At 38.8% G+C, this 23,422-nt stretch overlaps 1 protein-coding gene across 4 annotated transcripts in view; it reads right to left on the bottom strand.

Annotated features, from left to right (window-relative positions):
* MYO6 (myosin VI) overlaps nt 1–23,422 on the bottom strand; it is a 162,785-nt gene that overhangs the window by 97,151 nt on the left and 42,212 nt on the right. For all 4 annotated transcript variants that reach the window (XR_004268021.1, XM_032275472.1, XM_032275470.1 and 1 more), the window contains exons 2-3: nt 7,661–7,824; nt 2,345–2,414 (exon numbers count right to left, since the gene is read on the bottom strand). Coding sequence is in view for 3 of the 4 variants with exons in the window: in XM_032275472.1 (XP_032131363.1) it covers nt 2,345–2,414; nt 7,661–7,777 (187 nt within the window). In the remaining variant the exon portion in view is untranslated. The remainder of the gene's footprint in view (nt 1–2,344; nt 2,415–7,660; nt 7,825–23,422) is intronic.

A 23,422-nucleotide genomic window follows, 5' to 3' on the forward strand; every position in this document is an offset into this window, starting at 1 on the left:
GAAGGAAGGAAAGAAAGAAAACAAGGAAGGAAGGAAGGAAGGAAGGAGGGAGACTTAGACCTAAAAGTAGATAATAAATGTTGCTACATTGTTAGGACACTATCAAAAGACAACACATAGAGAGGTGTGAATGAAATGAGCTCATTATCATCCCCACCTTCTTCATTAAAAAAAAAAAAAAAAAGACTTCACATTCCTCTGTTTCAACACAACCTTTATCGCATACTTCAGAACACTCTCTACAGGCATCATTTAATCATCACATTACTACTATAATATAAGGAAGAAAAAAAGATTTTTAGAAATATGCATTTGAGACCCTGTGTGTGCATGTGTGTGTGTGTGCAAGTGCATAATAACCCTAAGCTACCACTATACTTTTGTGTTGTTACAGTGTGTCATTTGGCAGAGGACAGTGGTATGGTGGCATGCTTCAGATGAAAGTACTAAGTGATAGAACCACTTCAGCTGGAAACCCTATGTTCTAAACTCAACAATCAAAGCTGTGTTAATAATGTGATTTCAGAAAAGGGACTTCAGTAGGGGTGGGCTACTATCTTATGAGAATAGTTAACATCTACACATTGACATTGCTGCCATCTGGCATCACCAAGGAAAACACCTGCAAGAGACAGCACATACTGAGGCTGCGAAAAATTAAAAGTTAGACAAGTAGAGCAAGATAAAGTAAATGGAAAAAGCACATTTAAAGAACTGGATTAAAAACAACTCAAAACCATTTGTTACATTTAGCAACACACAATTTAATATATGAAAAGGATTGATTCCTATTTCTCCATACCTTAATAAGTTTCAACAGAGAAGAATTTTCTATTTTAGATATGGAATAGCCCCATTCCCTATTATTTTATTCTGATTGCTATTCAAAAATTTATTATCTAATCAAACTCTCCAGCAATTTTGGAAAGGAAGGAAATTCTACATTTTTTTCCTCAACCTCTTGCACCTAATAAAAACCGCTACCATTTGCTAAGCATCATCAGACACTGTGCCAAGCACATTAAGTATATCATCTCTAATCATACAACACACATTACTTCCATTCTACAGATGAGAATTTCAAAGAGAGATAAACTGCCCATGAGCACACAGCCTCCTCCTCACATAGACAGAATCAGAATGTAGGCTTGCCTGACTCTACAGTTACAATTCATGGCTCTCCCACTATTCCCACCACACTATGCTGCCCCCATTCTACATATGGGGCTTTTACAGGCTTATTCAAATATGAATTCCAGGGAAAATCAGTAATAACAAATCTATTCCTTTCTCTTTTTTCTCAAATGAAGAGTTTTTAGTTTGATACCTTTAATGAAATTCATGACAACTGTACATAATTGTTAACACTACCTCTTTTTGTTTTTTTTTTTTTGAGATGGAGTTACCCTCTTGTTCCCCAGGCTGGGGTGCAATGACACAATTTTGGCTCATCAAAACCTCCGCCTCCTGCGTTTAAGCGATTCTCCTGCCTCAGCCTCCCAAGTAACTGGGATTACAGGCATGTGCCACCACACCTGGCTAATTTTGTATTTTTTGTACAGATGGGGTTTCTCCATGTTGGTCAGGCTGGTCTCAAACTCCTGACCTCGGGTGATCCACCTCCCAAAGCGCTGGGATTACACGCCTGAGCCACTGCACCTGGCCTATCTTTTTTTCTTAAATGGGGAGTTGTTAGCGTCAGATACCTTTAATGAAATCCATGACAAGTGTACATAACTGTTAACACTGCTGCCTCCAATATGAAATGATTACTGCTTAATCTTAAAAATGTAAGGATAAACAGTGGCCTGTTCCACAGAGAAAGGCTTTTTTCATCAAACATGTTAAGATGTTAAAATCAAATTAATACTGTGTTTTAATATCATTCTGAAATTAATTTTTCAATTAGTAATTATATAGAATTTTTTATATGCTTGTTTGCTTCCAACAGTGATGTTACATGACTCCTACTAACTCCACTTCCAAATGATTAAATCACATGTACTACTATAAAAACCACCTGACTCTAGATACGATTCAATAACTTTCAAAACTGTTAACAAAAGATCTTTGGTTCAAGCCTCACAGTAAATTATTACCATTCCCCACATTTATACAACTCAAATAACACCAGAAGAATATTTGAGACGCTTTCACCAAAATGCAAATGTGAGACAATAATAAATGTAAGACTCGAGTTCCTTCACTCACATGAACATTCGAGTCAAAAGACTAGATTTTTTTCTGAACCAGTATACTGTATCAGTAATATAACCACGAATTTATTTTTTTAAAAGAAGTTTCCTTTTCTGTGCTGAGAATTCATTTTTAATTTGGTACTTACAGTTATCTTCCACATCTTTTTTACTGTCCTCTTCTGCAGGAAACACTTGGTTTATGAGAGCCAAAAATGTCTAACAAACAAAACAAATACTCACTGAACTCAAGGCTTATAAATAGTAAGAACAATAGAAGGGCTTAATTGGTTACATACACTGTAATAGTGGCAACAATATGCTCTTTATTAAAATATAATACAGATCCTACTATTTAACAAGTCATTAACCCCAACACAGAATAACAACTTTACTCAAAAATATTATCTACCATTACTATGGACATGAAATCAACAAAAACAATCAGTAAGTAAGTATCCTTGGCTGTAACACCTAGAGAAGGACAAAAAAAATAGGTATATTAATATTAAATTTACAAACATATGCTATTGAACAATTTTTTAAAATAAAATGTTAATGTGTAAACATACAACAATTTTAGTATTTTAAAAAAGGAAAAAGTGGCTGGGTGCAGTGGCTCATGTCTGTAATGCCAGCACTTTGAGAAGCTGAGGCGGGTGGATCACCTGAGGTCAGGAGTTTGAGACTAGCCTGGCCAACTTGGTGAAACTCTGCCTCTACTAAAAATACAAAAATTAGCCGGGCAGGATGGTGGGCATCTGTAATCCCAGCTACTCAGGAGGCTGAGGCAGGAGAATCACTTGAGCCCGGTAGGTGGAAGTTGCAGAGAGCCAAGAATATGCCATTACACTCCAGCCTGGACAACAAAAGTAAAACTCCATCTCAAACAAACAAAAAAAAAGTAAAAAGTAACATTTAATCTGATATAGCCAAAGGGTTATATTAATAGCTATTGTTTGAGTAAAATACATTTGACACAAACTCCTGTACCAATGTATTTGACACAAACTCCTACACAAAAATCTGTCAGAAATATAAAAAGTATTCCAAAATATTTCATCTATAAAATTACAAGTATGCATGCATAAACTTATATTTATTTTATCACTTAAATGCTATAGTAGACACTGCAGAATTAAGATAACATCTCGTAAGAGAGAACAAATGATCTCAAATTACATCCAAATTAAATTTTAATCCATGCCATTCTCACAGTTATTTATAAATTTATACAGTACTTCTCAAGCAATTACAATTACTCTGCGGTTAAAGTTTCTAATTATATCAAAGAAAATTGCAAGAAAAAATGGTTCAATTATTTTAAAATAATATTTATAGGGTGTGTGTGTGTGTGTGTGTGTGTGTGTGTGTGTGTGTGTGTAAAGCCAACTATAAAGAATAAAATCCAGGCTGCTGGGATTACCTCGATTCCAAGTCATAGCCAATGTTGAAAATTGTTACACTATAAAAGCTCTGGAAGTTAATTATTTGGAACCCAGTACACATGTACACATGTTCTTAATGTTATAAATGTGGAAAAGTTTGTAGGACAGGACACAAAAGCAAAACTAACCCATAATGTGTATTACGTATATTAAGGGTCATATAAAACAATCCACAATTTATAATAATGATTCTATAGGAAAATGCATTCAGTAATAACTGCTAATGTCATAAGTCTATGTGCCCAACTTTCACAGCCATGGCAAGAGGGTTACAGGCTCCCCAGACTTCAGGGTTTAGCTCTAGCCTGGCAGGAGCCATGTCAAATTAAAAAGCTACCAGGAAGTTAGAAGAGAGGAGAGTGGGATGAGGGGAGTCAATGACAAAGAGTTGCTGGAATGAGAAAATTAAGAGCAGGCTAGAAGGCCAGTAAGGAGTACTCAAAGATGTTTTCTCTCGCTCCTTCTTTATTCCTTAAATTACCACTAGCCCCATCTTCCTCCCTCCTTAAAGAGAAAATGTTTCATTAATTGTTTTCTCTTAGAGGGAGAAGGTTTTTTTCTGCTATCAAAAGAAGATCATGTAACAAAGCATATATTGATCACTCGGCATTAAATATCTACCACAAATCAAATACAGAGCATAAAGCTCCAATAACAGAATAAAATAGCCCCTGCACTTGAGAAGATAATACAGTCTAGCAGGGAGGGGGAGACAAAGTAAACAATTATTTCCAATGAAGTTTAAAGGAGAGCTAAGAATTTATACCCCTCCTCAAAGGAAAAATTTCTCAACAGTCAATTCTACTGAATGGGAGGAGGTACGACTGGGTGTCTGTAGAAAAACTTCATAAACAAGGTGACCTCAATCAGAGTCTTAAAGGAAAAGTAAGTTATTTTCTAAGCAAAAGGGTATGGAGATTGGCCAGGTGCAGTGGCTCACGGCTGTAACCCCTGCACTTTGGGAGGCCAAAGCGGGTGGATCACCCGAGGTCAGGAGTTTGAGACCAGCCTGTCCAATATGATGAACCCCCGTCTCTACTAAAAATACAAAAAATTAGCTGGATGTGGTGGCAGGCACCTGTAATCCCAGCTTCTCAGGATGCTGAAGCAGGAGAATCGCTTGAACCCAGGGGGTAGAGGTTGCGGTGAGCCAAGATCGCACCACTGCACGAGGTTGCGGTGAGCCGAGATCACACCACTGCACTCCAGACTGGGCAACAAGAGCAAAACTCCTTCTCAAAAAAAAAAGGCATGGAGAGGGAGAGTGGCACTCCAGGCAAGAACGCTGTGAGCAATGGCAGAAAGCACATAGCATCTAACATCACCTGTGGCATGTCTTACTACTTGTGGAAGAAGAAGAAACAGGCATACAATAATAAATATAGTGTAAGAGTATGAAGGGGAAACTTGGTTGACAAAACGTAAGGCTGGCAAAGCAGACAGGGAAAAGAAAATGCAGACCCTTCCATGCCATAAATTTAGGGCATCAGCCTATGAGGCTTCAGAGTGGCTTCTTGCCACTGCTGCAAATACAGAATATGAAACCAATTGAGTAGATTAAAATAGCTTTCTTTCTTTTTTTTTTTTGGAGACAGGATCTCACTCTCACCCAGGCTAGAGTGCAGTGGCACAATCATGGCTCACTCCAGCCTTGACCTGCTGGCTTAAGTGATACTCCCACTTCAGCCACCCAAGTAGCTAAGACAGGCATACACCACCATGCCCAGCTAATTTTTTAAATTTTTTGTAGAGACGAGGTCTCACTATGTTGCCCAGGCTAGTTTTGAATTTCTGAGCTCAAGCAACCCTCCCTCCTCAGACTCGCCAAGTTCCAGGATTATAGGTGTAAGCACTGCACCTGGCCTAAAAAAGCATTTTTAAAAGAATAAAACGCATTAGAAAATATCAGAATGCATAGCATGTGTTAAGGATGTTTCTTTTGACCAATTGTTTCATTCGTAAGTAAACACACGCAAGCACTACACACAGTTGCTGAAGTGTAAAATTTATGTCTGATAGATTCACCCATACACATAATAAACATACCTAATGCAATGTGAAATCTGTTTCTTACTATGGGTCACAAACAAAAACCTTGAAAAGCCATTGCTATCATCAAGACATACTCCTATCTCCCTCATCTACACTTCCACTGTACTTCCACTGTGTACACACTGCACAAACATGTGCACGACCAGCCCACCATGTTGTGTAATTAATTCCTTAATAATATTTCGAGGCTGATGATCTCTAGGCCATGAATTATTTAAGCAAAAGATTGCTTCTCTTAAGGATCTTGCTAACTGTCTGGTTATTACGGCAGTATGTTTATTAAGACCCTGTCAGAAAGTAGGGGGGGAAATTAAGATTAAAAGTCATCTCTGAGAACTTGTTAATCCTCAAAAAATTTTTTGTGGAAAAAACTTTCATTTTAGTTCACAAAATTAACTACAGGTCCATGAAATTTATATCCCTCCCTAATGTAAACTGTTTTTATTGGATCTACACATGTACCTGATTAATATTAATAAGGCAGAGTTTAAAGCATTTTAAAATATGAAATAGAATTAAATTGAGTTTCTTCTATAATTGAACTGAACTGTTTCGTCACCTATGGATACAACAAAATATACGTAACACCTACATACATAAACCTAGGAAATATACTCTCAATTTCGTTTTGGTCTTTTGATTTACTGTGCTTATAAAATATATTAAACAAAAATCAAAAGCCTTCAAATATGTAATCAAGCTTACCTTTTTTAAGTATGTACTGAATTGTAAGTACAAATAGGTATCTGTTAATAAGAGGAAAAACCAAAAACACTTTGTCTTTCTTGTCCTGAGGGTATCTTTAATTGGCCTCCTCTAACATGGCACATTATACATTATGCATTTCAGTTCCTGGGTTGTTTACAGTAACAGAATAGTTTTCTCTGTGAAGAGACCTCATGAGAGATCCACCTTGTTTTTCTAAGGTTCCCAGAAGGATGGTAGTTATATGGCATTAGTTAACCATGTATCGTAGAATATAAATTATTCATGAACATTTTCAGTCTAAAGTAAACAGAAATGACATCTACAAATTTAATTTAGTCAGAAGAACTGTTTCACAGGCATATTCGTTAAACTAAAAATTGTGAACATCACAGGAATAGATATTATTGTGTGAAGAGAGCTGAGAGTTGAAAAATAAATCACTTCTGAAACCAAAAGGATAAAAAGAAATTATTTCCTCTGAGAAACTTTCCCTCACTCTCTGAGAATGGAGTGAAGTTCCACAAAAGCAGACTATACCAGTCTCCATGAAGACTGAAAGAGGTATGTACAATGATGCCTTCTCTGTAAACGAGTCACAACCCCTAGTCACTTTTCCCTGAGACTTTCATTTTGTAATACTGCCTAGCATATGTCTAAACATAAAAAGAAATAAATACCATGTGTACAGAATTAAAGCATACTTTCGTGTTTTAAAAATTATCACAAAAATGATAGAGAGCAGTAAGTTCAAGTGAACAAAAAGCTTTTTTTAAAAAAAAAAAAGACTATAATAGAAGCTAAGGCAAAAAAAGTAAAATCTGATAACCCCATTCACTTTTCATATTTTTACTTTGTGACAGATCAATCACAGATACACGAATAACTTTAGTAATGTGGCACAAGGAATAAAAATGTCATTTTTGTTTATATTTTATCATATAGTTAGTTCTTAAGAATGAAAGGCTCACTAGGAACTGGACGATCAAACAGATGTGAAAAAACAAACAATGAAAGGCTCACTAAATTTCCGTCTGATTTTATCACAGCATACCATTTTTTCCCTAGGGCACATACTTCTGATTTAATCAAATAAGTCAGGAGAAAACAGACTCACTTACCAGAAATACACTTTCCCAAATATCTGCTTCATTAAGAAGACAGACATATATTTTATGTAAAAAAAAAATAATAATAAAAAAATAAAAACCATCTATATTTGAAATAAATCATATTTCGACATCTTTCTTAGAAACTCACCTTGCCTTTCTGATTCAAGGGTTCAATTGTTAAGCTGTCGGGGCCAATATCCACAATGTTGCCCATCTGAAATCCATCTGTAGGGTGTGGTGCCCAAACAGGCTTTCCATCCTCCATTTTTGAAGGAGGATCCACTACCTCCTGTTTCCACTATCCACTGTCACCTGTTTCAAAGGAACAAGTACAGCAACATGATCATTTTCAAAATGTACATAAAATAACGTATCTTTTTCAAAAGTTCAAATGTAAATTGCAACTACCATACCTATCTACCCCTGCTACACAACATCCTCACCTCCTCCCTTGCATCTTGCTGACCTCGGCCCCTTTATCTACTTTTAGATGAGGCCAAGAAGAGATTGTTCCACCCTCAGGTACACCTGCTCTACTACTGCCCTCCTTCAGGTATGACTGCAGTCGAGTGCAATCCTCTGACTAGAACAGAAACAAACAATCATAGCTTTTACCTGTTGAGTGTAATTTATAACAGCACTCCTTTTTGCTACCTAAAGTATTCTGCATTTGCACAATAAATTAAACAGTCACAGGAATAGATATTATTGTGTGGAGATAGCTAAGAGTTGAAAAAAATAAATCAACTGTGGAATGAAAAGGATAAAAAGAGAGATTATTATCTCTGGGAAACTTTCCCTCGCTGAGAATGCAGCGATGTGCTCCCTAAGCTCAGCCCCACAGAACTAGTCAGCATGCTACTTTTGTTTTTTTCCTATTTTTCTCTGAGGTAAAACTGACATACAGTGAAATGTACAAATCTAAGTATACAAGTTGATGAATATGGACAAATGGATATAGCCATTTATGAAACACTCCAATCAAGGTCATGAGTGGTGGCTCACACCTGGAATGCCAACACTTTGGAAGGCAGAGGCAGGAGGACAGCTTGAGGCTACAGTAAGCTACAACTGGATCACTGCAATCCAGCCCGGGTGACAGAACGAGACCCTGTTTCCAAAATAAAACAACAGTTGTCTCATGACTCCTTGTGGTCAATAACCATCCCCATCAGCATCCCTACTGTTTCTCCTATTCTTGAACTTCATATAAGTGAGATCATACCGTATATATTCTTTGCATATCTGCCTTCTTTCATTCAACACAATGTTTTTGCTTTCAACATATTTAACCTTGTTGTGTGTACTAGTCCACTGAATGACTATACCACAATTGTTCACCTATTGCCCTGTTGATGGATATTTGAACTGTTTCCAGTTTTTGCCTATTGTGATTCTAACCTACTTTTTCAATTATTCCTGTATAGTTTCTTTCATACTTAGCATTCTGAGATTTAACATTTATAATTCTATCAAGATAGCCAAAACAATCCATGACATGCAAAATATTTTGTTTAATGTTTTAAAACATTATGAGACTAATGTGTAACAGTGAAGCAGCTAGGGAATGATCCCAGATGTTGTAGTCTCAGCATCTTCACAGGAACTTATACTTTTTCACTACTTATCTATATTTAAAAAGAAAAGTTGACTCATGTGCCATAATCCTCTTTTTGTGTGGCATTCTCAAACCTGGGATCTTCAAGTGGATGCTCTCAGGTGTTGTTTCATAAAGGTCAAGGACATTTGGCACACAGTTCGGTCAAAAAGCTGCTAACTATTGGCATGTTTACAACTTGCTTATTGGTTTTAATGTCGTCTATGCAGTGGCTACAAAGTGAGTTGCTTTCCCTATTCAGGAAATGTTATCAGGTTTATCTATAATTCCAAGTTGACAAATTAGAAGAAGAGTCTCCACAGAAGTGAACCAATACCACTACCTCAGACTTATATTACCACACATACATCTGTACTCTTTCCCTAATCATATCTAGTCCCATGGCTTTAAATGCCATTTATATGAGAGTGATGCTCAAAGTTGTTGCTCTAGCCCAAACCTCCATTGAGTTCCCAGATTTTACTTGTCTACTGGACACCTCTTCATGAACATATCTAATAGGTGTAACATAATTATGATGTTATTATTGCTGTGGTCTACCACTCCAGCTTGCTTTTCCTTATATCAGCAAAGGCACTAACAACACTCATTCAAATTAAACCTGGAATCAACCCCAATCCCCTTAGCTCCTTCCAATTCATATCACTTCCCTAATGTTGTCAGCTTTACCTCCAGTAGGCATCACAAATTCACCTCCTTCTCTGTATCTCCTCTGCTGTCCTAGTTCAGGTGAATATCATCTTTTACCGGGACTTCTGTAGTTAACTCAGCTGCCTGCTTCTACTCATGCTGCTCCACACATATCACTAGTAATCCTACCAAAAGGTAAATCTAATCATTTCATTTCTGTTTCATCAGGACTTGCACTATTCCTCTCTGTGTCTCTAAGGCCCAGCACACAGTAAGCAACTCAATATTCACTGGTAAGTGAATGAATTATTCACACAGTTTGGAAAGAGTAAAAACAGGTGGCAGACTTAGAAAAGTTGAAATCTTTTTTTTTTTTTTTTTTTTTTTGAGACTGAGTCTCATTTTATCACCCAGGCTATAGTACAGTAGTACGGTGATGCAATCATGGCCCACTGCAACCTTGACCTCCCATGCTCAAGACATTCTCCTATCTCAGCCTCCCAAGTAGCTGGGACTACAGGTGCATGCAACCACGCTGAGATAATTTTTATTTTTTGTGTATACAGGGTTTCACTGTGTTGCCCAGGCAAGTCTCGAACTCCTGGCTTAGGCAATCAACCTGCCTCAACTACACAAAGTGCTGGGATTATTGGCATGAGCCACTGTCAGCCTGAAGTATCTTCAAATCCTAGGCTCAGCCAGGCACAGTGGCTCACCCTTGTAATCAACACTTTAGGGAAAGGAGACAGAGCAAGATGGCTTAATAGAAGGCTTCAGCAATCATTTCCCCTTCAGGAACATCATACTGAACAAACATCCACACACACAAAAAGCATCTGCATAAGAACTAAGTCAGGTAAGCAATCACAGTGCCTGGTTTTAACATCACATCAAAGAAAGAGGCACTAGAGAGGGTAGCAAAGACAGTCTTCAACTCTCAGCACCATGCTCTCTCTCCCCATTCCCTGGAAGCAGCAATGTGGTCTGGGGAGAGAATCTACAGTTTTGTGGGAGTGAGAGCTCACAAACAGAGCATTTAGAGAAGTCCTAGCCAGAGGCAAATAGTTCATCTCAGCAAGCCCCACAGCAGCCTAAATTGCTGTGGAGTCCCAAATAAACCTAAGAGGCTGCTAACTAGTGGCATATTTACATAGGATGCCATTTTCTGGGCAAGTCCTGGTGCTATGACAGGCTTGAGTCAACGGGCTTGGGGACCTAGTGAGACACCAGCTGAGCGGCCAAGGGAGTGTCTGCGCCATCTCTCCCCCAACCCCAGGCAGTGTAGCTCACCGCTGGGTTAGAGACTCTTTCCCTCTGCTTGAGAGAAGAGAGAAAGGTAAAGAGGACGTTGTCTCGCAAGTCATAGTAGAACAGAGTACAGGGCAAGTCCTGAGGCCCCCATTCCAGGCTCTAGCTGCCGGGCATTTCTAAACACACCCTAAGCGAAGATAAGTCTCTGACTTGAAGGGAAGAACACAGTCCCAGCAGAATTCATCACCTGGTGACTAAAGAGCCCTTGGGGCCTGAATAGTCAGCACTGGTAGTCAGGAAATACTCACCATGGGTGACGGGTGAGACTGAGAGCTATGCTGGCTTCAGGTGTGACCCAGCGCATTCCCAGCGGTGGTGGCCATGGGGAGAGATTGCCTCTGACTGAGGAAAGGGAAGGGAAGAGTAAGAGGGACTTTGTCCTGCAGCATGGGTACCAGCTCGGCCAGGGTGGGTCAGAGAACCAAGCAGGCTCCTGGGATCCCTGATCCCAGGCTTTGACTCTTGGATGGCATTTCTGGATATGCCCTGGGCCAGAGAGGAGCCCACTGTTCTAAAAGGAGAGATTCAGGGCTGACAGCATCCACCACAAACTGACTGAAGAGCTCTTGAGCCTTAAGTGAACATTGGCAGGAGCCAGGCAGTACTTACCATGGGCCTGGGATGGTGGTGGCCATAGAGACTCTTCGCTTGAGGAAAGAGGAGAAAGAATGAAAAGAACTTTGTCTGTGGCTTGGGTGCCAGCTGAGCTCAGAATACAGCAGCAGGTAGATTTCTAAGGTTCCTGACTCCAGGCCCTGGCTCCCAAATGGCATCTCTGGACCTGTCTGGGACCAGGGAGAATTCGCTCCCCTGAAGGGAAGGACATAAGCCTCCCTAGATTTGCAACCTGCTGACTGTAGAGCCCTTGGTCCTTGAGTGAACACAGGTGGTCACCAGGCAGTGGCTACCATGCGCCTTGTACAAGACCCAGTGCTGTCCTGGCTACAGGTCTGACCCAGCAGAGTCACAGTAGTGGTGGCCACAGAGGTGCTTTTGTCACCACTCCCCAGCTCCAGGCAGCTCAGGGGACGGAGGGAGAGAGGAGAGACAGACAGGGGCAGAGGGAGGTGGAAAGGGGGTGGGGGGAGGGAGAGATGGAGGGAGAGAGACAAGAAAGAGAGAGAGAGAGAGATTCCACCTGTTTGGAGGAAAGTAAAGAAAGAAAAAAGGAGTTTCTGCCTGATAATCCAGGGAATTCTCCCAGATTTTACTGAAGGTGATACAAAGGTGATACTCCTACAAATCTGCAAGAACCATAGCATTGCTGGGCTTGGAGTGCCCTCTAAAGCAGTTATGGCTGCAGTGACCAAACACTTAGAGCACAACACCCAAATTCCTTCAAATACCTGGAAAGCCTTCCCAAGAAGGATGGATATAAACAAACCCAGGCTGCTAAGACTACAATACCTAACTCTTCCATGCCCAGAGACTGATAAATGTCCACAATCAAGACCATCCAGAAAAACATGACCTCACCAAAGGAAGTAAGTTAGGCAGCAGTGACCAATCCCAGAGAGACAGGGATATGTGACTTTACAGATAGAGAATTTAAAACAGCTGTTTTGAGAAAACTCAATGAAATTCAAGACAACACAAAGAAGAAATTCTAAATCCTATCAGATAAATATAACAAAGAGACTGAAATAAAAAGAATCAAGCAGAAATTCTGGATATAACTGACATACGGAAGAATGCATCAAAGTCTCGTAGCATAATTGATAAGGTGGAAGAAAGAATTAGTGAGCTTGTAGAGAGCTTATTTGAAAATATACAGTCATAAGAGACAAAAGAAAAAAGAATAAAAAAGAATGAAGCAAGCCTACAAGATCTAGAAAATAGTCTCAAAACGTCAAATCTAAGAGTTATTAGCCTCAAAGAAGAGGTAGAGAAAAGAAATCAAGGTAGAGAATTTATTCAAAGGATAATAACAGAGAATGTCCCAAGTCTAAGAAAAGATATTAATATCCAAGCATAAAAAAGTCCTAGAGCACCACACAGATTTAACCTGAATAAAACTACCTAGAGGCATTTAAAGTAAACTCCCAATAGTCAAGAATAAAGAAAAGGTCCTAAAAGCAGCAAGAGAAAAGAAAACAAGTAACATATAAAGGAGCTCTAATATATTTGGCAAAAGACTTCTTAGTGAAAACCTTACAGGCAAGGAGAGAGTAGCATGACATATTTAAAGTGCTGAGGGAAAAACTTTTATCCTAGAATAGTATATCCAGGCAAAATATCCTTCAAACATAAGAGAAAAATAAATATTTTCACAAAGACTGAGGGATTTCATCAACACCAGACCTGTCCTACAAGAAATGTCAAAGAAAGTTCTTCAATCCAAAAGAAAAGGACAGTAGGAAATCATCTGAAGGTACAGAACTCACTGGTAATAGTAAGTAAACAGAATATTCTAAAACTGTAATTGTAAAAGTATTTAACACAACCACTACGGAGAACAGTTTGGAAGTTCTTCAAAAACCTAAAAATAAAATGACCATATGATCCAGCAATCCCACTGCTAGTTATATATTCAAGAGAAAAGAATCAGTATATTGAAGAGATATCTGCACTCCCATTTTTATTGCACCACTATTCTCAATAGCCAAGATCTGGAAGCAACCCAAGTGTCCATGAACAGAAGAATGGATAAAGAAACATGGTACACATATACAATGGAGTATTATGCAGCCATGAAAAAAATCCTGTCATTTACAGCAACATGGATGGAACTGGAGGTCATTATGATAAATGAAACAAGCCAGGCAGAGAAAGGAAACCTCACATGCTCTCACATATCTGCAGGAGCTTTTTTTAAAAAAAAAAAAAAGAAAAACCTGAAACAACTGAACTCATGAAGATAGAGAGTAAAATGATAACTGAGGCTGGGAAGATGAATAGGGATGGTTCATGGGTATAAAGGTATAGTTAGAATGAATAAGATCTAGTATTTGATAGCACAACAGGGTGACTACAGTCAATAGTAACTTATTGTCATTTAAAAATAACTAAAATAGTGTAAAATAGTGTAAATTGTTTGTGGCACAAAGAAAGAATAAATGCTTGAGCTGTTTGATACTTCATTTACCCTGTTGTAATTATGGCAAACTATATGTCTGTATCAAAATATCTCATGTACCCCATACTATGTACACCTACTATGTATCAACACACACAGAAAAATTTGGATTTAAAAAAAAAAAAAAAAAAAAAAGCACTTTGAGAAGCCAAAGTGGGAGGATCACTTGATCCCAGGAGTTCAAGACCAGCCTGAACAACACAGCAAGACTCCGCCTCTACAAAAATCAAACTAGCCAGGAATGACGGCAAAGCCCTGTAGTCCTAGCTACTCAGGAGGCTGAGACAGGAGGATCACTTGAATCCAGGAGTTCGAAGTTGCAATAAGGTATTGTTGTGCCACTGCACTCCAGCCTAGGAAACAGAGTAAGATCTGTCTCTGAGGAGAAAAAAAAAAAAAACCTAGAATTGAAACTCAGCTCCACCACTTTCTGACAAGCTCTTAGGCAAGTTATTTAACCTCTTTGATTTTTATCTTTGTCCTTATCCATATGGTGGGATATCAGTTACCTTTCAGAATTGCTGTTAGGATTAAGTGACATAAAACTGAGATCATTGTTCTACTGACACCCAATAGATAATAGTCATACCCCCCCCACCTTTTCTCTTTCCTTCCCCCCATATCCCTTGTTTGAAGCCACCCATCAGTTTTAAGATAATAGTTGTGGTGATTTTAAATACAAAGAGAAATTTCAGAATAGACATAAGGGATCATTTAGAAAAAATTATCTGAAACCACTGTGTGTAAAATTTGTGACAGTGAAAAAAGGAAAGAAAAATCACAGCAAAGCAAAACCTCAAAGTCCAAAAAAGAATGGCAAATTAAACTACTCAAACTATTTTCCTATTTTGAACTGTTTACTATGACTTCCCAGTTAAGGTAACAAATTTAAAGGCACACATCTAATGTTGCTCCTTCATCAAAGCCCTAAATCTACAGTACAGGAGTTCTTTAAAAATACATCAGCCCACGAGGATGGAGAGAAGCAAAAAGGAGACAACAGAAGCATTTTCTAATTTGGAAAGCAAATGGTTGAGAGGCAACCAACAGCAACCACAAGAGAGCTGAATTCCAAGGCATGAATTGGAAAACATGAAAACCAACCCAAATTACACTACAGAATCCTCAAACATACAACAAATTCAGTACAACATTCCAGAACAAGGGTGAAAAGAAATCTAAAATAAGGAAAACCAGGTGAACGTCATTTGAGAAAGAGATTTCCTAACACCAACTACACACACTCCGTGCTGATGGACAAACTGGCCCCCTCAATCTCCACCAAGGGAAGCCTAGATGTTATTCTCTGGAGAAGACTCTGGAATTAGAAACACAAGAAACAATTATGAGTATGCAAACAAACAAACAAACAAAAACTGCTTAGGAGATAGGGTCTCACTTTTTCACCCAGGCCAGAGTGCAATGGCACAGTCATAGCTCACTGCAGCCTCGAACTTCTGGGCCCAGGCAACCTCCCACCTCAGCCTTCTGAGTAGCCAGGACTACAGGAATAAGCCACTGCACCTAGCCGAAACTTTCTCGTTGACCAACAAACTTTAATTAGGCTCCTCTGAGGCCTCTCCTCAACTAGGCCTCAATCTTGGCCTTAATTCTGTTCTATCTCTGCTAGGCCTGCACAGCCCAGTTTTAGCAAGAATCCTAAGTCAGTTTAGAAAGACCCTCCAACTCTTAAGATCTGATCCAGTTCCAATCCCCCACCTTTCATGTCATAAACCAAAAATAAAATCCTAAACACTTAACCAACTGAATGGGGACACCTCATGGACACAGTGGGGGAAACCCAGAGGAACTTCAAAAACTGAATTCCCAGCCAAGACAGGAAGGGAGGTCAGACACGCCGCATTATGTCCCCTCCCTTGTGGAATTTAAGCACAACTGACCAATATTAATACTAAGATAGAGATCGTAAGACTGACAAAACAGATTATTCACAGCAATAAGACACATTTCAACCTGACTTTGGTACAGCATCACATGCCAGATGGCAAACCCTGAAGGAAATCAAAATATTTTACCCCAAAATATATTTCTTTGACATACTTTGAAATGGCCCTGGGAAGCTGTCTTTTGTGGGGGAAATTTGCATCTGTAGTGAATTTCATAGTAATTAATGCGCCAGGCATTTCCAGGATCTAGGCAAGATTAACTAAGTCTGACACCTTTCATGGTCTGAAAAGAGACATTTACCATCTATTCTCTCTGTAGCCTGCTAACTACGAAGCTTCTCTACATAACAAGAACCTCAATATCTATAGATCGTTTGTTTTTTTTTTGTTGTTTTTTTTGTTTGTTTGTTTTTGAGACAGAGTCTCACTCTGTCACCCAAGCTGGAGGGCAGTGGGGCGATCTGGGCTCACTGCAACCTCCGCCTCCAAGGTTCAAGTAATTCTGCCTCACTGCCTCAGCATCCTGAGTAGCTGGGACTATAGGCACCTGCCACCAAGCCCAGCTAATTTTAGCTTTTTTTTTTTTCTTTTTTTTTCAGTAGAGACAAGGTTTCACCATGTTAGCCAGGCTGGTCTCAAACTCCCGACCTCAAGTGATCCATCTGCCTTGGCCTCCCAAAGTACTGGGATTACAAACCTCAACTAGCAGGCCCGGCTGACATCGCCCTTATCTTAACTCAAGCATTTCTTTCTACCGACTTAAAGTCTTTAGACAAAGCTTAATACTTTCAACTGCCAATCAGAAAATCCTTGAATCCACCTATGACCCATAAGCTCCCCCTACTGCCATCCCCTCCGCTTTGAGATTTCCCAGTTTTCAGGCAGAACCAATACATACCTTTCATGTATTGATTATGTCTTTGCCTATAATTCCTGCCTTCCTAAAATGTATAAAACCAAACTGTCGCCAACCACCTCAGGTACACTTTCTCAGGACTTCTTGAGACTGTTCACTAGGCCACTGTCACTCATACTGGCTCAGAATAAACCTCTTTAAATATTTTACAGTTTGCTTTTTCCATTAACACTCTAAGTCCTTGACCTGCCTTCAGCAAAGATTCTGTTAAGTCAGTTTGGCAAGACTTTCCATGCCCTTGAGGTCTCCATGAATAATTTTCCATTCACTGATCCACTCGCTCTGTTCCTTGGCTATAAATCCTGTGAAAGGAAAAAAAATCTCGGACCCCAAAATCACTAAGCCAAGGAAAATGTCAAGCCGGGGACTACGTCAGGCCAACCTGCCTCCCATTTTATTCCTAAACAAGACAGCTACAAAGATTTATTTTAAACGCTACATACTTCCTTCACAATTTGCCCACAAGGGAATTCCCTGTGGACGAAGGATAGGCAGAACTCAAAGTCATCCTGCTGAGGCTCATGTGAGACAAACGCATATCTAATTGCTGCTTCTACCATAATGTTTCACTAAGCCAGACTAATGCGTAAATGATTATTTTCTCTACCCTCCCCTCACATGTAAACATGTATTCTGTGAAAAGCTAAACAGAGACTCAAAAGAAGGCAACAGTTTGTCTCTTATCTACCTATGACTTGGAAGTACCCTCCCCCTGCCTTGAGTTGGTCCTGCCTTTCCAGACCAAACCAATGTGCATCTTATACATGTTAATTGATGTCTCGTGTCTACCTAAAATGTATAAAACCAATTTGTGCCCTGACCACCTTGGGCACATGTCCTCAGAACCTCCTGAGGCTGTGTCACAGGTGCATCCTTAACCTTGGCAAAATATACTTTCTAAATTGGTTGAGACCTGTCTCAGATATTCTGGGTTCACAATCCCCAGCTGTCTCTGCCATATTCAGAGTTGAGGCCCGTCGCTCTCCCCTACTACATACCCTTTAATATGAACTGAAAGTACTGCTATGGACTGAATTTTGTTCCCCCACAAATTCATATGTTTAAGCCTTAACCTTCAATGTGTCTGTATTTGGAGACAGGGCTTTTAGGAGGTAATTAAGATTAAATGAGGTCAGAAGGGTAGGGTTCTAATGAGATAGGATTAGTGGCCGTATAATAAGAGGGAGAGAGAAACAGGGAGTCTCCGAGTATATGCACCATGGAAAGGCCACGTGAACATGCAGAGAAAAGGCAGCCATCTACAACCCAGGAAAAGTGTTCTTATCAGAACCCAATCACAGTGACACACTCATGTCAGATTTCCAGGTTCCAAAACTGTGAAAAAGTAAATTTCTGTTGTTAGAATACAAAAGTATGTGTGGTATTTTGTTATGGCAGACTGAGCAGTCTACATTTCTGGCAGACTAATACCACTCCTACCACAAGAGTCTTGAATAAAGTATTCCTTGCTGTTTTAACAAGTGTCAGAATAATTTTTCTTTAACAACATAATAATAGAGATGAAATATTCACTAGACATTATAGAAGATAAAGATGAGGCAACCTTTCGGAGAGTTAAGATAAAATGAAAGAGATAGCATCAGAGGCATGTCAACCAGAGCAACTCCATCTTGAATAGGAACTGGGTAAAAAAAAAAGCTGAAACCTACTGGGCTACATTCCTAGGCATTTAAGGCATTCTTAGCCACAGGAAGAGATAGGAGGTCAGCACAAGATACAGGTCATAAAGACCTTGCTGAAAAAACAGGCTGCAGTAAAGAAGCCAGCTAAAACCCACCAAAACCAAGATGGCGACAAGAGAGACTTCTGATCGTATAATCAAAAAATAAACATAAAAATGGGTAACCAGCAGCCATTGGGGCTGCCCTGTCTATGAAGTAGCTATTCTTTATTCCTTTCCTTTTTAATAAACTTGCTTTCACTCTGTTCTATGAACTCATCCCGAATTCTTTCTTGTGTGAGACCCAAGAACCCTCTCCTGTGGTCTGGATCGGGACTCCTTTCCTGTAACAAAAGAAAATAGAGGGAAAAGAGAAAAAGGAAAATAATGTATGAGTATCAGCCTAGTAAAAATAATCCAGCATCAAAATACCAGGAAAAATATCACTCTACACGCCAACTCCCTAAAAAGAGAGAAAGAAAGCTTTGAAATTTCCAAAAAAAAAAAAAAAATACACCGGAACCAAAAGACATGATTTTCTAAAGTCTAGTCAAAATTTCCATGGAGTCCTCAACAATGTACTAGAAAGCAGATACACAGAGACACCACTGTCAAATTTCAGAACACCGGAAATAAATAAAACATGCTACACATTTCCAGAGAGATTAGTGAAAAAAGAAGAAAAAAGAACAGGTCCTTCTAAGGATCAACAGCACTCAAAGCAGTAAGTCAATAAAACAATGCTTTAAAAATTCTGAGGGAAAGTTAATTCTAACCAAGAACTCTATACAGAGGCAAACTCCCAGTCCAGACTGGAACAATATAATCCAAGAGACAGCCATACTGAGCTGTCATCAAAGACAGTCACTGCCCTTGGACCAAGTGACTGTGGCCCAGTTTTTTATCTGAACGTGACTTATTCTATGTGATGATGATGTGCTTCTGCCTGGAAGCAGCCATGGACACTCACTTCCCTCTCTGTTAATTTTTTTTTTTTTTTTTTTTTTGGAGACAGAGTCTTGCTCTGTCACCCAGGCTGGAGTGCAGTGGCATGATTTTAACTCACTACAACCTCTGCCTCCTGGGTTAAGGTGATTCTCATGCCTCAGCCTCCCAAACGGCTAGAACTACAAACACACGTCACCATATCCAGCCAATTTTTTTTGTATTTTTAGTAGAGACAAGGTTTTGCCATGTTGGCCAGGATCACTTTGTAACTAGTGCAAGGTTTTCACTAGAATAAACCTCTTCTTTAAATGTCTTCATTTAAATGTTTTTGGAATCCTAAATATTTATAATACAAATTATTCCTCATTAATGAAGTCTGATGCATTCATCCTACCAAAAACAACAAAATTGTTTTAGATATGTTAATATCTGTTCCCAGGAAATCCTTCAGAAAATCCATGCAGTCAATACTCATTTTAACTAAACATGTTTGCATATGAAGAGTACTTAAAAAGACACTCAGCATAAAGGGAATTTTATAAAAATAGTTTCAATTCCCAGTGCTACTGTACTAAAAGTCTTAACCATATTCTAACTATATTGCATTAATACAAAAAAAAAAATGAAGAATTACTGGTGTTAAGGAAATTTTAAACCTTGGAAATTCCTACAGTTATTCTAAAAGAGGTAATTCCCCATCATCAACTGAAAATTATCTTACTTTTAGTACTTAATTGACAATTAAGATGTATTTTTAATGTAAACACTACAGTAATATGTAGAAGTAATCCACAGAAGCACTATGTAATTCATAGAAAGCAATCCATGGCCTTTCAAAGCTACTACACTAATTTTTCATTTTTTCTGTGTCAAAATGTTAAAAGATTATCATCAGGAGGATCTTTGGGAACAAATTTATTGTAGGCACAAGTAACAAAAACACACACAACTATATTCTCTTTTATCTGCATCTCTAAAGTTAACTCCAGAAACATCTATGTGTTACATACTACAGGCAGATTCACATCACAAAATATGAGCCATTGCCTACCATCTCACCATTATCTTCAAAAGTTACCGGTTTAGAAATACAGTTACAGTAAGGCCAGGTGTTATGGCTCACCCCTGTAATCCCAACACTTTGGGAGGCCAAGGCGGGCAAATCACTGAGGTCAGGAGTTCAAGACCAGCCTGGCCAACATGATGAAACTCTGTCTCTACTAAAAATACAAAAATTAGCCAGGTGTGGAGGCCGCACCTGTAATTCCAGCTACTTGGGAGGCTGAGGCATGAGAAACTCAGGACATGGAGGCTGCAGTGAGCCGAGACGGTGCCACTGCACTCCAGCCTGGGTGACAGAGTGAGACTCTATCTCAAAAAAAAAAGAAAAAAAGAAAAAATAAACAACAACAACAACAAAATATATATATATATTATTTATTTAGGGTATTAGACATTAAGTACCAGCTAAAAGTAATTTGGGTTTTGGCTGAAAGTGCTACAATAAGATAACAAAAAGGAGAAAGCAGCACTACATATGGCAAACAAAACCCTTCCAAGACTGCCTTCCAGAGCCACTCATTCTGTTAACTATTATTTATTTAGTCTCCTACCATGTACCACATACTGCCAGGACTTGGGGGCATAAAAATGAGCAAAAAGAGATAAGGTATCTGGCCTCAGACAGCCTTCTATCTAATAGGAAAACAATCAATTAGAATAAAGGGCAAACAGAATTGGCAAAATCCCTGCCCTCAGGGATCTTAAATTCCAGTGGAGGGGTGTAGGAAGGAGTGGGGTAGATATACTAAGTATGCCTTTTAAAAAGATTACTCTTTCATCTGGCCAAGTCTTGGCCCTGCTAATCAAAACAATGTTATATGCACCTTTGGCACACAAGTTTTAAACTGGCAACTCCTCTTACCTGTATCAGTGTATCCTAAGGCTATTAGCTTCCCTGGTATCCAGATACTGTGAGAAAACTAGGCATGAAGTAACAGTTGGCTGTGGCTAGTGAGTTTTGTTGTGTACCTAGCACAATCTTTTATTAAGCATTTTGGTTCCTGAACCAAAGTTCAGAAACTGAAACTTCTCGAAAACATTTCAGCAGGGTTCCCTTTAGTCAGTAAATTACTTTGAAAAGGTCTGCTGGCCAGGAACAATAATTCATGTCTATAATCCCAACACTTCAGGAAGCCAAGGCTGGAGGATTGTCCAGGAGTTCGAGACCACTCTAGGAGAACAGTTTCAGCTTTTACCTGGTCAGCAGAACATTGGCTATGGGTTTATCATACATTACTCATTATTTTGAGGTATGTTCCTTTGATGCATAGTCTGTTGAAGGTTTTTTATTACGAAGGGATGCTAGATTTTACAGTAAGCTTTTTCTTCCTCTATTAAGATGATCAGATGATTTTTGCTTGTAATTTTGTCAATGTGGTGAATCACGTTTATTGATTTGCTTATGCTGAATCAGCCTTATATCCCAGGAATAAAAGCCTATTAGATCACAGTGTATTCACACTACCTGACTTCAAACTATAAGGAAAGCTACAGTAACCAAAACAGCATGGTAATGGTACAAAGACAGACAGACCAATGGAACAGAATAGAGAACACAAAAATAAAGCTCCACACTTACAATCATCTGATTTTCAACAAAGTCAACAAAAACAAGCAATACGGAAAGGAATCTATTCAATAAATGGTGCTGGGATGACTGGCTAGTCATATGCAGAAAAATGAAACTGGACCCCTACCTTTCACCATATATGAAAATCAACTCAGGATGGATTAGATTCAAAGATAAGGCCTCAAACTATAAAAATCTAGAAAAAAACTAGGAAATACCCTTCTCGACACTGGCCTTGGCTAAGAATTTTTGGCTCCATCCCCAAAAGCAACTGCAACAAAAACAAATATTGACAAGTAGGGCCTAACTAAATAAAAGAGCTGCTGCATGGCAAAAGCAACTCTCAACAGAGCAAATAACCTACACAATCAGAGAAAATATTCACAAACCATGCATTCAATAAAGGATTAATATCCAGAATCTACAAGGAACTTAAGCAAAATACAAATAACCCCATTAAAAAATGGGCAAAGGACATAACAGACACTTAATAAAAGACATAAAAGCAGCCAACAAATATGAAAAAATAATAATTATCACTAATCATTAGAGAAATGCAAATCAAAACCACAATGACGTATCATCTCATACCTGTCAGAATGGCTTTTATTAAAAAGTAAAAAGCAGAGGCTGACAAAGTTGCAGAGAAAAGAAATGATAACATACTGTTGGTTGGATTGGAATGTAAATTAATTCAACCACTGTGGAAAGCAGTTTGGAGATTTCTCAACTTAAAATAGAGTTACCAGCCAGGTACAGTGGCTCACACATGTAATCCCAGCACTTTGGGAGGCCGATGCAGGAGGATCACTTGAGGTCAGGAGTTTGAAACTGGCCTGGCTAACGTGAAATGTCATCTCTACTAAAAATACAAAAATTAGACAGTCGTCGTGGCAGGCACCTGTAATCCCAGCAACTCAGCATCTATGGCACGAGAATGGCTTAAGCCTAGAAGGTGGAGGTTGCAGTGAGCCAAGATCATGCCACTGCACTCCAGCCTGGGCGACATAGCAAGATTCAGTCTCAAAAAACATTTAAAAAAAAGAAAAAATATATATATACGTGTATATATATATATACACATATATGTATATGTATATATACATATATGTATATATATATACGTATGTTTTATATAAATATATATACGTATACATAGATATACGTATATCTATGTATACGTATATATAT

The sequence above is a fragment of the Sapajus apella genome, unplaced genomic scaffold (genome assembly GCF_009761245.1).
Source record: "Sapajus apella isolate SASKATOON/1434 unplaced genomic scaffold, GSC_monkey_1.0 scaffold6, whole genome shotgun sequence".
NCBI lineage: Eukaryota > Metazoa > Chordata > Mammalia > Primates > Cebidae > Sapajus > Sapajus apella.